Raw genomic sequence first — 14517 nt, 5'->3', positions numbered from 1 at the left:
GCTGACTACTAGCCCACCTCTGCCAGCTTCAGAGCAATACTGTGATTTGTCATCTCCTGCTGCGGGTGGTGGATGTTCTACCCAGGAAATTCTTTCCTAAGGTGAAAGCACAGGCCCAGCCCTAAGCCCGTCCCCTGGACTGCCCTGGCTGAGTCACCCCTTCAGAGCGGGTGACCTGCTGAACGCTGCTTGCGACCACTGACCGTCCCATCCTGCTTGGGAAGGACAGTGAATCCAGGAGGCACCTCGCCCTGTACTTCAACTATACCACTGCACTTCGGTATTTTTCCAGCTTCAGGAGATGGTTCCTCCTCTCTCCCCTTGTTTTTACCTTGAACTGCTGCTAATGCTTCAACATATCATGTCCTAAAAAAACCACCCGGTTATTCTTGGTAATAAAAACTCAGTGCTGGAGTTTGGTGGCACACTGCTGGCAACATTCTGCTGAGTCCACATGGAGCAGCAGTCCCATTCACTCTACACTTCAAATAATCCCTCTTCATTTCAGTTTGTTACTTTCTGGACTGCCTAATAATTACCAAAATGAGTATTCAATATTGCTTTTGGGGGTTGATTGACTTTAACTGATACAGAGACTTAATAGAGATGAGAAGTGCACACGGAACTTTTTCTTTGCAAATTCCAAATACAACCAGCAGAAAAGAAAGAGTAATTGAAAGTGTTAGGAAGTTAAAAACAGCTGTGCAAACGATGCACAGAATCAAACAGTACCTGCTGTTCCTCTTGGCTCTTGCTCTAGCGTAATAGGCTTCGTAAGACTTGGGTTTCAGATCCAGTGCTTTGGTGGCAAACTCCTCAGCCATACCGAAGTCCTAATAACATGAACAAACGTGCTCATTACACCCTGACAATAAAAGCAAGCCACGTGCTCTTTATTCTGGCACTGCTTCACAGGTGCAGATAGCTTATGCAGTACAGAAAGCCACCTTTATCAGTTCCCAAGAACAGGTATTTTCTGAAAGGCTGAGAACAGCCCTCATCTTGCTAACCTTGTCTCTCATGTCTAAGGAAAATGGGCTCCAAGGTAGCTAAAAAGCAATGTTACTATAGAGAAGACAGGGTTGTTTTCAACCCAAAGATGTTAAAATGCTAGAAGAGACTGCACGTTTAACAGGATGACTACCTCGAAAGCAAGGCTTTAAAATGTGTTTTGAAAAAACAGCCAGTTAAAGACCTAGAAAAATCAGTAGATGGGTTGGACTAGTCCAGCGCTTTCTTTGATGAGGTATGTGAAATTTTTAGAGAAGAATTGCACTAGACATAATATATTTGGTGTTCATTTAAGAACACAGAGTAAGAGTTTAGTAAATTGCTGGTTAAACTGAAGACTGGAATTAACAAAGGGTTGAGCTGGGGGCACAGATGGCTATGAGGAAGAGGAAGGCAGAAGCAAGTCTAATTTTTGTAACAGCCGTGCACAGTGCAGGGTGTTCACGATGCTGAATTGTATTGAGCACGATGATACAGGAGGCTGGAAAGTACTGACACCAAAAACCATCCTGAGGTACCACACAAGAGCAGAGTAACACGATGAACTTGAGCTCTGGGTGCAAGGTGAGGCAGGTCACGATCAGCAAAAGGTAAATGGGAGTTTATCAGTGGGGTATGGTAAGAAACCCACGCACACGCGCACACACGCACTGTTAGTTGAAAAAGCCAAATCTGACGTCAGAAGGCGGCGACAGAGGCAGTTCTGTAGCACAGAAAGGAAAGGATTAGTGCTGCTGTGCAACACAGTGGCAGAACTGCCTCTGCGAAGTCCTGGACACCTACAGTTAGAAGTTCTTCAAACTGGAGCAGATGCCAAGAACAACTTGGATGAGCAGGGAATTAAAAAGTTACTGTTTGAAAAGAAGGAACAGTGCAAGATACATTCAGAAAATCAGAACTTTTTGCCCTGATGGTCATTCAGGCTCTGACCAGCACCTGATGCACTGGGGAAGGCACAACCAACCAGCACATACAACACAGCCGTAGCTGTCAGCTGTGCTGTCTGGTAACAAGGGGTAGTGGTGGGGGCATTCTCCATTTAGTCTTTTAGAAATACCCAAACCATCCAGCAGTTCATCATTCCAAAATAACTGGGTTACATAAGAACAGCTGTAATAGATCCCTCAAGGCGACATGGCCTCACCTTACGAGCCGTCCCCGTTTGTTGACACAACAAAGCCCAAAATCAGGATACAGTGAAAAGGATTCTAAACCAGCAAAAAATAAGTGCCCAAGTACAAACTCAGTAATGCAGCAGAACAGAAGTCTAAGTTTCGCAGTGCCAGAGAGGCAACAGCTTAACAGCAAGAGCTTACATTTGTTTTTCGGCGACATCGTGATAGATTTAGGTATAATGACACTCTCAGCTCATTGAATGCTTTCATTTCTTCTCCAAATCCTTCCCTTGGAAACTTCCTCAAGGCATACTGGTAGCGCTGTGCTGCTTCCTTCATCTTGCCTTTCTACAAATTTAGGGAACAAGAGGCTTTTCACTAACCCAGAATATTGCAATACTATTGCAAGAAAGCACATTTATACTTGACATCTACCAAGTAGAAAACACAGAGCCAGATTTTTTAAAAAAATAAATATATAAAGTAGGAATTATGCTTACACACAGACACAATGAGAGAACTTGCACATTAACTACAGTTTGTGTTTGTTTCTAAACCCCTACCTTTAATGGTATTTCACCAGGCTAATATTGGCATTAACAATTACTACCTGAAAAAATCATGTATGTACAAGTCACGATTTCTGTCTTTACTTTCTTAAACAGAGCAGTCACGTATCTGGTGATGCAGCTGATCAAACTCTAAGGCCTAGATGCTCGTCAAGGAGCTATCCTTGAGGAGGAGCAGAGGGGGCTGGGTGGGAGAGGGCAGCCGCCACTGCCGCTGTGCCCGAACAGGCCACCCAGCCCCTGCCAGAGCCACGCCGTGTCCCCTGCCCATGGTGTGAGCTTGTCCTGCTGCCTGACAGAGCACAGCAAGGGCACTAACCCACCCCTCAGGGCTGCCCGAAGGGTCCACCCTTGCACTGGAAATGTTCAGACTCTCCAAGAGATGCTTGGAGAACATCTCCATAATAAAATGAAGATTTGAGATGGTTTTGCTAAAAACAATTAAATCCTCCTAGTATGATAAGAAAAGCAAATCTTTTAGTTGACAGACAAAGAAATTTTTCTCTTTACAGATATTTTACAAGTTAATTTCTTTACATAAACATTGAGTGATTTTTATTATTTAATTCAGCTTAACACTCAAAGTGGTGAAAATTTACTGTTGAAACTGGCAAGGAAAATATTTAAAGTTTATCTTATTTTATTCGTCTGGAGAGCTGGTAAGTAGTTACTGCATACTGTGACCACACTCAAATCTGTGTTACTCTGCAAAATAACTGTCCATTTAGAACACCTGGGCAAACAGATCCACGTAGTTTAACAAGCTAAGTGACATACCGCGGCTCTAGCAAGTCCATTCAAATTACTGTACTAAAATTAAGCACTCTAAGAATAGATACCAGCAGCAGGGAACTCAACCTCTTGTAACAAACTGTAAAGCACGTCAGTACCATGTCCTGCCGTGCTACCCCGTGGTCTCAGAGTCCGGGCAGGGGTCAACCTGTGGAGCAACTCGAGGAGAAAGTGAAGGAAACGAATTGGTGCTGGTGGCGTGAGGGCAGCTTCTCCCGGAGCCGCTGGGGAGTCGCGCTCCATGCACCCCGACGGGACACGGGATGACAGAACTGCCCTGGCAGCGTGACATTGGTTACCTTTAGGCTGAAAGATGTCCCATGCTTAGAGGTACCTGCTTGGATATAAAGTTCTAAACCCATTTCAGGATCAATAAACTTGATCAATTGTTCAGACTTATTCATAAGGCTCCTGCACACAATTTGGGACAACCTGATTCCTGACAGCGAAGTCTCGAGGGTCTCTCCTCTGCACCATGCAAAGCCATCGGATACAGACCAGAGATCAGAGACACGTGGCTGATAGTTGAGGGCCCATATAAAAAGCCCCTACACATTACAAATCTTGTAGCTAGAACAGAGTTTGAATGATGCTTACAGAAGCTGTTCAGCACTGTGCTGCACTAGTGAAATAAATAACAGGTGTATCACAGTTCACAAAAATAATTCCAGTCTCTCTTCCGAGCAATATATCACCACTAGTAAAAATAATGTATCAAAAGAGTTGTCACTTTCCTCATTATATATTTAAATCGCACACAAAAGAACATTAACCTGAAGAAAAGGATAGGCCTGAATGTCACTTAATTCAACAAGGCACTCTCAAACAAGCACCCTAGATTCTGAGTTGCTCTTAAGAAGCAACTGACTGCTACAAATGTTCACAGAGCAACTTGCTCAACAGAAAGAAAATATACTTAAACAAAATCTACCTTTACATTTTCATTTATTTATTTTACATGGGAGTTTTCAGTGACTCTTTCCCAGAGTTCTCAGGATTTCTTGGTCTCATTTCCATAAGAGGATGTGCAAGTACACATCTTGTTTTAACAGAAAACGAGGTATAAAGAACTTTAATCTACCTTCAAACAGAAGTCCAATTATAATGTTCTGCTATCGGGAAAAAAAAAATCTACTTACTTTGTACAGTATGTTTCCTTCTTCCATCAGTTTCTGCAGCAGAATAAGGAGAATATCGGGTTTTGAAGTGGCCATTGCCCACGCTGCATTTCCTGCAAGTTAAATTTTAACACTCTCTGACAAAAGGGAAGAAAGTGCGTTTCTGGTGTCTACTCACACTAGAAAGCCTAATCCTACTTCAGTAGATATTTCACCTGTGTGGAACTATCATTATTATTATGTGCAAATGTATTTAAAATACATATATATCCATACCTGCCCCTGCTGCCCCACACAGACAGCAGCCAGGTATTAAATGGTCCGATTCATTTTACCCCTGGTCCAAAGCCAGTATAGGACAGTATGGAAGTCATGGTAAAGTTCAGGCCTAAGTAAGGGTCGTATTTGATCATACTTAGTACCCAAATAATAATAAATGATAATTTAAAGGTACTACAGATTCAATAATTATTGTGTACACATCCGCACCATCTACTTGTCTACTGATTTGGACTTACATTTTTTGCCCACCCTTTGCAAAAATGTAAAATTCTCTAATTTATTAAAAGAATGTTATTTAAATGTTAAACTTCTTGATCTAAATCATTAAAAGTGTCAGACTTGAGTATCACTAATAGTGTAGCCATAATTTTCCTGTTTAAGTATATCACGATAGAGTAACCACGTGAAGACTGACTCCTCCAGACCTCCTCATCAACATACACCAAAGAAAGGAAATGAATAAAATAACTTGCATTTCCTCACTTCTGAAGTGAGTCTTGAGTGTCTGCCTTTAAAAGAAAGGGATTGATTTCTCTTGAGCGGGCATCTCAAAGCATAAAACCTGCAAAAATCTAGTGTGTAATTCAAGATTGATGTATTTATTTAATCTACTTCACAGGAATGACAGTAGTTCTAGCAGAGCAGCTATATGGCTGTTTCTCTTGAGTACAGGGTAGTTTCACTCACCCAGTTTAGCTCCTTTCCTCAGCAGCATGACCACTACTGACGTATTGCGACAACCGATCGCTCTGTCCAGTGGCCGCATGCCGCTGTGGTCAACGTGCTCAATCATTGCTCCTTTCTCTACCAAATACTGCACCTGTGAAAAGAAACAAGACAAGCCCGGTAACATCATTTTTGGTAGGAGAGGCAGAACAACACAATGTGTAAGCTACCACCTGATCTTCCTTGAAGTATACCAAGTACAGCTCCAGAGTGTGCTCCAGCCACTTTAAATCCACTGAAGACAACATCATGGGAATGCCACCCAACTGCACCGAAGGGGAAATAAAAAAATAACACCACCCAGATTCCAGTGTAATTGTCCATCAGCAGTACTAATTGGAAGAGCAATATATGCAGAGGAAATGACAGCGATGGCAGGTCTGATGTAAGCAATAGTTCTTTCCCATAACCACTGCTCGCCCAAATGTGACTGGCAGCAACCTCATAAGGAAAGAGGCATCAACAATCCTTCCCACTGCCAGGCCCCCGACGCTGCTGGCCTGCTGAGCCATCTCTTCATTACTGTTATTCCAGCTTTGTCTGTTGCCCTAGCCCAAAGATCAGGCTGCTCGGTCACATGAGCCACTGATGTGGCCAGTCTACCAGGTGAGCTGGCAGTCGGGGCTGCTCCAGCACAACAACCAATAGTGACATACGGACAGGGCCTGGGTATCCCTCATCCCCAAGCAGGAATGGTCCCTCTTCAGGCACCCAGCGTTACTCAGAGACACTTGCAGCGGCAGTAATAGCTCCACATTGTGACTTCTGAAACCTGTTAGAGCCAGTACAGAATCTAAGGGCTTATTTACAATTTCAAGTTAATTCTGACTAAGGCTGTAGCAAGTTGTACTGTACAGCAGCATTTTTACTCAAGAACTGCTGTTCTGAAACAGGACATTGTGTACGTGAACTCTTGAAATAAAGGTGCTGGCGAGTTTGAGAGGCTGCAACGTGCTCTTCCTTCTGGGTCCCTGGTGAACTCCTGGCCTGTCTGTAAGCACCAGCAGGCTTGGGCACGGCCCTCTGAGCAGTTTGCGGAAACGGCATTCCTAGCTGGTCAGGCTTCTGAATCGTGCTTAATTACTGAGTTTTGAAGCATGAGAACAAAAATAGGCAATCACTTAAAAAATCTGTGATTTTAAGATATAGAGGATTTTAAATCACAGACTTTAAACTTATTGTATCTTCTTATATCAGTTACTGGCATGGTCCATTTCAGATTCAGAAAAACTTCACCTAAAACACCTTAAATTCTTGCACTGTAACGTTTATATAGAGGAAGAAGGTAGTATGTTAGAAAGGTACAGGACTAAAAAAGGCACTTCAGTTGTCCTGTTGCTGAAATGACCTGTGGAACAAACTGAGAAGAACTGAATTTCCACCTCAGGCCTTGTATTTCCACATATACAGGCTGGATAGTAACAGTGAGATGTGCTCAGTGCCAGAAAGCGTCAGGATTTCTAACAGTTCTCTGCCTGTCACACAAAGCATATAAGATACTCAAGGACAAGTAATGCTGCCTTATGATGGGGAAGCAAAAATCTTTCTGCATTTCATCTGTTCTGGCAGTATTATTCTTCTTCCCACATCTCCCACTTGGGGTCTTTGCTCCACCAAGGCACCCAATTGACTGGGACCATCTCAGGTTACCTCGATGGGTTTGCAGAGGCTGAAAAAAGGTATTTTCCTTTCACGTCCCACAGGCGCTTGCTTTTTTTTTTTTTAAATTCCAGTTCATCCAACACAGAAATTGTAAATGCTACTTTTTACTGAGATTTAACACCCTCACAATGAAGTAAAACAGCATGCTGTAAAACCTAATAGCATAATGCTGGACTTCTACCACAAGTACCTGGGTACTAAAACCTTATATAGAGAAAGATCCTCTGAGTGAACACTTGCACCAGAGTCAAGATACCAGCAGTGTAAGCATCTTGGCTACTTCCTCAACCTTCACTTCTATTTTGGTTGGCAATATTGTTTTGTATTATGAAAATTCAATACGTGCTTAGTTTTTCTACTAGTTAGCTCTACTTACAATATCAGCATCTCCATAAAAAGCTGCCAGGTCTAGGGGTGTTCGTCCATTTTTGTCTGTCTGATCAGTTGTTGCACCTTTCTCAACTAAATACTGAACCACTTCCCTGTGGCCCTTTAGACATGCCCAGCTCAAAGCTGTCAGTCCTTCTTTATCCAGAGATGAAATAGTTGCACCTGTAAAATGAATATTAACTTTGTTACGAAGATGTCCTGTTTCATAAGCAAAATTACCTAACTCACACAGATGCAGTCTCTGGTACAGCTGTGCAGCCTTGAACCACTATTTATTTTCTACCTTCAGAAAGCAGAAATTCCACAGTGCTCAAGTGTCCTTCACAAGAAGCCACCATAAGTGGAGTTCGGCCTTGCTTGTCGCTTAAATTCACATCAGACCCATGCTCCACTAGAAGTTTAGCAATCTGAAAAAGAAGAGAGCAATTTAAAAATAAATGAGCAGATTTAAATTTTAACCATAACAGCATCCACTTTTAAAGAAGAGGACTAAGATGTTATTTACAGCAATCATTGAAAATCCTGCACAACTCAAGTCTTAACTGTTTGCAATTCGGGGCCTTCCCCTGACAGGAGTTGGCCAGCATGGGGAGGGCACCTGACTAAGGTTCTCTCTCCATTAATACAGAAGCAGCAGAGACGATATGAAATTGCCTCTGTTCTTGGTCTAGGAAATAAAATATTTAAACTCCCATGTATTATTTTTCAGGTAGATTATAACTAAGGTTGTCATGCATCCGATGTACTTCCGAATCCTTTGTATTACTTTAAATAACTTCAAGAGCGAGCTGCTGAACACATCCCTTTGAAGCTGATGCAAATTAGAAAATTTACACTCATTTATTACAGACTAGAAATGGGAAGAATCAAGGACCACTTCCCAGAGGAATCCATTTTATTTGCAGAATTGTGCCAGACCTGCCAGTGCCCCTGCCGTACTGCACAGAAAAGCGGAGGAATCCCCCTCCTGTTAGCTCTCGTCACAACTGCTCCGTGTTCAAGAAGTAATTCACAGACTTCCAGTTTTCCTCTTCCTGCAGCAGCTGTCAGGGCTAAAAAAAGCATTTTCATCAACATCAGCTCTTTGCTGTTTTACCACATCTTTTGACACATGCACACTATGCGAGTGTTACTGAATCCCCAGTTTTTCAACTCAGCTGCTCCACAAGATTTTCATAACTATTTTCAGACTCAAATGGATTAGTCGGAACCAGGTTAAGTCAGTAAGCCATACACATACTCTGGTAAATAAAAAGATGATTCTCAGAGACAACAACTGTATCATGTGCATAGCGTGTAGGTTAAAAGGAATCTTTATGAAAATTTTGGATAAACCCACCAGGCTGTGGCAGTTCTAGTTCCTTTTCATTAATAATTTTTTTCACGACAAGAAAGCTTCATCCATTGCCATCAGGCCCTTCCCAAAGGTGAAGATGGTAACAGTTCTGGGATTCAACAAAGGGACTGTAACTCAGGTTTCAGGAAGTACTACTGGTCACTCAATCCCCAGCAGTGATGTATTATTAAACATCTTTACAAGTCCAGGGGACCTGATGAGATGCATCCGTGGGTCCTGAGGGAACTGGCAGATGAAGTGGCTCAGCCACTATCCATCATATTTGAGAAGTCGTGGCAGTCCAGTGAAGTTCCTGCTGACTGCAAAAGGGGAAACATAACCCCTATTTTTAACAAGGGAAAAAAGGAATACCTGGGGAACTACAGACCAGTCAGCCTCACCTCTGTGCCCAGCAAGATCATGGAGCGGATCCTCCTGGAAACTGCTGGGGCACGTGGAAAATAAGGAGATGACTGGTGACAGCCAACACGGCTTCACTAAGGGCAAATTGTGCCTGATGGATCTGGTGGCCTTCTAGAATGGGGACTCTTGATCAGGGGGTGTAGGGATAGGACGAGGGATAACGGGTTTAAACTGACAGAGGGCAGTTATAAGGAAGAAATTCTTCCCTGTGAGGGTGGAGAGGCCCTGGCACAGGTTGCCCAGAGAAGCTGTGGCTGCCCCCTCCCTGGAAGGGTTCAAGGCCAGGTTGGACGGGGCTTTGGGCAACCTGGGCTAGTGGAAGGTGTCCCTGCCCGTGGCAGAGTGGTGGCACTGGGTGGGCTTTGAGGTCCCTTCCCACCCAAACCACTCTATGATATTTAGATCTCTGCAGAAACTCTGTATCTTGGACGATTTAGCTTAATTCTGCAGTAGTTAAAATTGCTTTCCCTGTTTTTCATAGTGAAAACCACAGGAGGTTATCAATCAGCAGTTCTAACTCTCGTGTGTTAACTCTTGCTCTTATCGTACATTCTCCAGTACACAAGAGACATCAACATTCTAGTTCACCTTAAAAATGTTTTTTGAACTGAACAGTGTACCTTGTCAAGAGCAAGTGCTCCTGACCTCTAACTCACAGTAACCCTGCAGCTTTTAAAGAGACAGATGCTCTATCAGAAGACACCTCTTCAGCCCTGGCTGCAAACCCCAGAGCATCGCCACTGTGCCCAAACCCGCGCAGCCCAGCGACGGAGCAGTCCAACACTGTAGAGCAGCACCTGTGTCCAGGCAGCACAACAACACATGTGATACGATCTTTACTGTAGAGATTCATGAGATACAAATACTGCACACCTGTGTTCACAATATATGGCTTAGGAGAAAGCAGGTATTTTCCACACATTTGGCACTAATGTTTTGTGACTCTGTGCAGCACCATAACGCTGAGGCGTTGCTGTAAGGCCATGCAGTTAAACAACTCACCACCTTCCCCTATAGCTTATTATACTCCTTGCTTTTCACTGTGACACTCACTGAAGCTTGAAAATATTTTCCTCATCATGATTTTTTCCCCTCTTTCATTTCACTCGCATCAACTTATTGTGTGTTTTAAATGGAGCTTGAAATTAATTTTTGTTGTTGTTGTTGTTCTTTGTGTTGAAGCATCATCAGTAATGTTAACCGGTTTAGAAAATGGGTTCACGTGCTAACTTCTGCAAGAATCAGCAAAGGACTTGCACCTCCACTTTCTAAATCCTAACAGTATATTTTCCAATAAGTGGGTCAAATTGTGAATTTCTTGTTACTCATTTTTTATCATTTTGAAACATGATATAAAGTAGAATTTTTAAAAATTCCAATGGACGCTGAAAGTAAATTAAATTACAAACACTGCAGGAAGTAGTAAATTCATCATTCTTTTTAAGAACAATACCTAACCCATTCACTCTTTACTCACTGATGCTTCACTGTTACAGTTACATCAACTGTTCAGATCTGAACAACTAGAAAGTAACTGTTACAGATATCAATATTAAAGGCAAACCAAACTATCTTGTTCAAAAACTTCACATTTTTCATTCCATCAGTACCAGCTGTGGTGGTTTGACCTTGGCTAAATGCCAGGTACCCACCAAGTCGCTCTATCACTTCCCCCCCTTTCCCCCTTTTTTCTCAATAGGGCAAAGAAGGGAAAGAAAATAAGATAGGAAAACAAAACAACCCTTGTGGGTAAAACAACAGCAGTTTTAATATAAGCAAAGCGAAGCAAAGGTCCGCGCGCGGAAGCAAAAAAAAGAAAACAGATTTATTCTCTACTTCCCATTAACAGGTGATGTCGGGCCTTCTCAGGAAGCAGGGCTCCAATACACGGAGTGGTTGCCTCGGAGGACCAAGGGTGACCCCACCCCCTTCCTCCTTTCTCCCAGCTTTATACTGAGCAGACGTCATATGGTATGGAATATCCCTTTGGTCAGTTCGGGTCAGCTGTCCTGGTTGTGTCCCCTCCCAAGATCTTGCCCACCCCGTCCCACTGTGGGGGGGGGAAATGTCAGAAAGAGCCTTGGTGCTGTGTAAGCACTACTCAGCAGTAGCCACAACACCAGTGTGCTATCAACACCCTGCCAGCTCCCAGCATAAAACACAGCACCATGAGGGCTGCTACAGGGGAAAACCAATTCTGGCTCAGCCAGACCCGATACACCAGCATTTTAGCTCATGGTGTAACTAACATTACAGCAACAATCTAACTATCAGGTATAAGATGACTAAACAATTGCTCCAGTCAGCTTAACATCAGGACTAAACCCTGCTCAGGAATTCCAACTATTCCACTCAAAAGGATCACCTCGATATGCCTAATGGCACTCTGCAGAAGTTGACAGCAGCCAAATGATGCTATTTTCTATCACTTCTACTAGACAGTAAGTAATGCCCCAAATTAGCTAATCTGTACAGAACGTATGAGGCTGGAAAAACATCTGAGACGTCTTTAACCTAAGATCGTCCTTTCCAACTAAGACATAATAATGTGGATTTTGAAAAGGGTAAACTAAGAAAATTTAGAAAACAGGCTTTAAAGTCTCCCAACCCTACATCCTCTCATATCATGTGTCACGTGATTTTTTTAAGCTGCTCCACTTTAATTTGCTATTTAACTTGCCTTGAACCTGTACTTCATATAAACATGGCCTCAGCTACACCAGAGGGATAAGGTGCTGAGAACGGCAGCGATGATCTCTTTCCCTCTGACAGACTCACAGTATCAAATGCTACTGACAGCCTCCACGATGAGCAGAACCCACTTAGGATTCACAGACTCACAGAATCATCGAGGTTGGAAAAGACCTTGAAGATCCTCCAGTCCAACCATTAACCTCACACTGACCATTCTCAACTCCACCAGATCCCTCAGCGCTGGGTCAACCCGACTCTTCAACCCCTCCAGGGATGGGGACTCCCCCCCTGCCCTGGGCAGCCCATTCCAACGCCCAACAACCCCTTCTGCAAAGAAATACTTCCTAAGAGGCAGTCTGACCCTGTCCTGGTGCAGCTTGAGGCCATTCCCTCTTGTCCTGGTGCTTGTTCCTTGGGTCAAGAGACTCATCCCCCCTCTCTGCACCCTCCTTTCAGGGAGTTGTAGAGGGCGATGAGGTCTCCCCTCAGCCTCCTCTTCTCCAGACTAAACCCCCCCAGTTCCCTCAGCCGCTCCTTGTACGACATGGGATTCAAGTAGATACCAGCACTACAAATATGAACAGAAACAAGCTGTTCCTGAGCATGTTAATACATGAAAAGGAATGATCTTTAAGGTTGTTCTATGCTGTTTCAAGGTGCAATGGATTTTCCCTTTTTAAAACAGGCATGCACAAAACACACAGCTCCTCACTCCATCTGCCTCATACTTCTAAGTTTTATCACTATCTAGTTCCATATCACGGTCCCATTTCCAAAGACAGCAAAAACCACGCAGTGCAATGCAAATCTAAGTTCACCCACACAAAGACTCCAGCAGCATATAAATTAGCATCCTTTCCACATACAGTTTTTACGTTCGATAACTGAAGAGTAGTATTTCACAGACTGCTAATCCTGTGGCTATCCTGACTCACTCTACATGTTTTTCTTGTCCCAAACTTAGTGCTCTGTATCTCAGAGCACAAAAGTGCCACAGGGAACTGCTCATAGTTCTCTGGACTTGGACCTTCACCTCCATCACAAGTTAGGACTGCATAAGGAAGCATTTACTTAATGAGTAAAGATTCCCAATACATCAAGCAAGAATTTCAATACAAAACGTTGACAAGAAAAAATTAAAGGAAAATTAATTTAGAAACAGATATATGTTTTTTGGAATTCATTGGATTTGCAACAAGAGTTTTGTATATGCATAGGAATAAAGCACATTTGCTTCTCCAGTCTGTGGAGAGGCTACTGACAATCATGAAGAGAGACCGTTTCCCCACCTGCCTGGGTAATCTCAGCTGATTAAACGATATCAAGATGCTGCTCATATGGCAGAACAGGAAACTTTCAGCTGCAGGCTGCACAGCTTACAGTCTGTCTTTAAAAAAACTTTGGCATTTCCCATACATACAAAGACATGTCTTTTCATCCATTGCCTAATTAGAACAAATGAGGCAACTGCCTAGCATTTCCTGAAAGCAAATGAGATTTTTAAAAAAGTCCTCAAACAGATAATCCTATAAAATTCTACTCTGAAGCTTGAAGCACTGTATTTCCACAGACAATTTTCAATTTAATTAGAAAGTCAGTAATTTACAATAATCTTAATATAAAATAACTCTTCAATACATAAGTAGATTTAATAAGCTGAAAACTCTATACTTATGCTTATAAACAGCATTTTATTAAAGCTGGTATTTTCCCATGACTTTCATCTCAGAAAATTAAATTTAAAAAAATGAAATTAAGCCCTCTTACTTCTTAAATGAGGGAAAATGAGAAAGGCAATAAATACCTGTTTCTCCCCACAAGGCATCGGTGTCATTGATGTCTACTTCGTGATCCTTGGCCATTGTCAAGATGTAACAAAGCACCTGCCGAAACCAGCAGAGACGTTGCGAGTCACAAAACCCAACAGCTGTCACTTGCAACAACTTTAAAGAACAGATTCTTGATCTTATAGCAATTAAAAGATACATTTAAAAGAATATTGAAATGGTTTTACTGAAGAGATTTTGGCACATCGCTTTTAATACATACACAGGAAATTCCATCAGCCTACTGTGATCTTTATTCAAGTATCTTTACCTACCGATTACTTTTATATCAAGGTTATTTTCCCAATGAGCAGAAGACATACTTGTATTACCTAAATATCTAAAGCATTTTGAGTATTTCTTATGTATTTACTTCTAGCGTTCCTTTTACTGCATGATAGTGTAATACTGACAAGCACTTCTTTTATCATATACATGCATATGATCCCAAATTTCTGTCTTTAAGTGACATTAAGCTGAAGCAAGCTGAAGTCTGTTACCTGACATGTGCATCAGGTTAAAAAGTTAAGCATGTGCAAGTATGTGCAACATACAATTTGTTATACTATGAAA

The 14517-nt window shown here is 42.4% G+C and overlaps 1 protein-coding gene across 9 annotated transcripts in view; it reads right to left on the bottom strand.

Annotated features, from left to right (window-relative positions):
* The window catches only part of TANC1 (tetratricopeptide repeat, ankyrin repeat and coiled-coil containing 1), an 88858-nt gene that overhangs the window by 2656 nt on the left and 71685 nt on the right, over nt 1–14517 (bottom strand). For all 9 annotated transcript variants that reach the window (XM_074873930.1, XM_074873929.1, XM_074873935.1 and 6 more), the window contains 8 exons: nt 13923–14001; nt 8584–8717; nt 7949–8072; nt 7652–7827; nt 5575–5707; nt 4627–4718; nt 2328–2474; nt 733–833 (listed from right to left, as the gene is read on the bottom strand). In XM_074873930.1, the coding sequence (XP_074730031.1) occupies nt 733–833; nt 2328–2474; nt 4627–4718; nt 5575–5707; nt 7652–7827; nt 7949–8072; nt 8584–8717; nt 13923–14001 (986 nt within the window). The remainder of the gene's footprint in view (nt 1–732; nt 834–2327; nt 2475–4626; nt 4719–5574; nt 5708–7651; nt 7828–7948; nt 8073–8583; nt 8718–13922; nt 14002–14517) is intronic.

Source organism: Strix uralensis, chromosome 6, assembly GCF_047716275.1.
Source record: "Strix uralensis isolate ZFMK-TIS-50842 chromosome 6, bStrUra1, whole genome shotgun sequence".
Taxonomy (NCBI): Eukaryota; Metazoa; Chordata; class Aves; order Strigiformes; family Strigidae; genus Strix; species Strix uralensis.
Note: the sequence above shows the minus strand (reverse complement) of the source record. Positions and strands in the feature narration are given on the sequence as shown.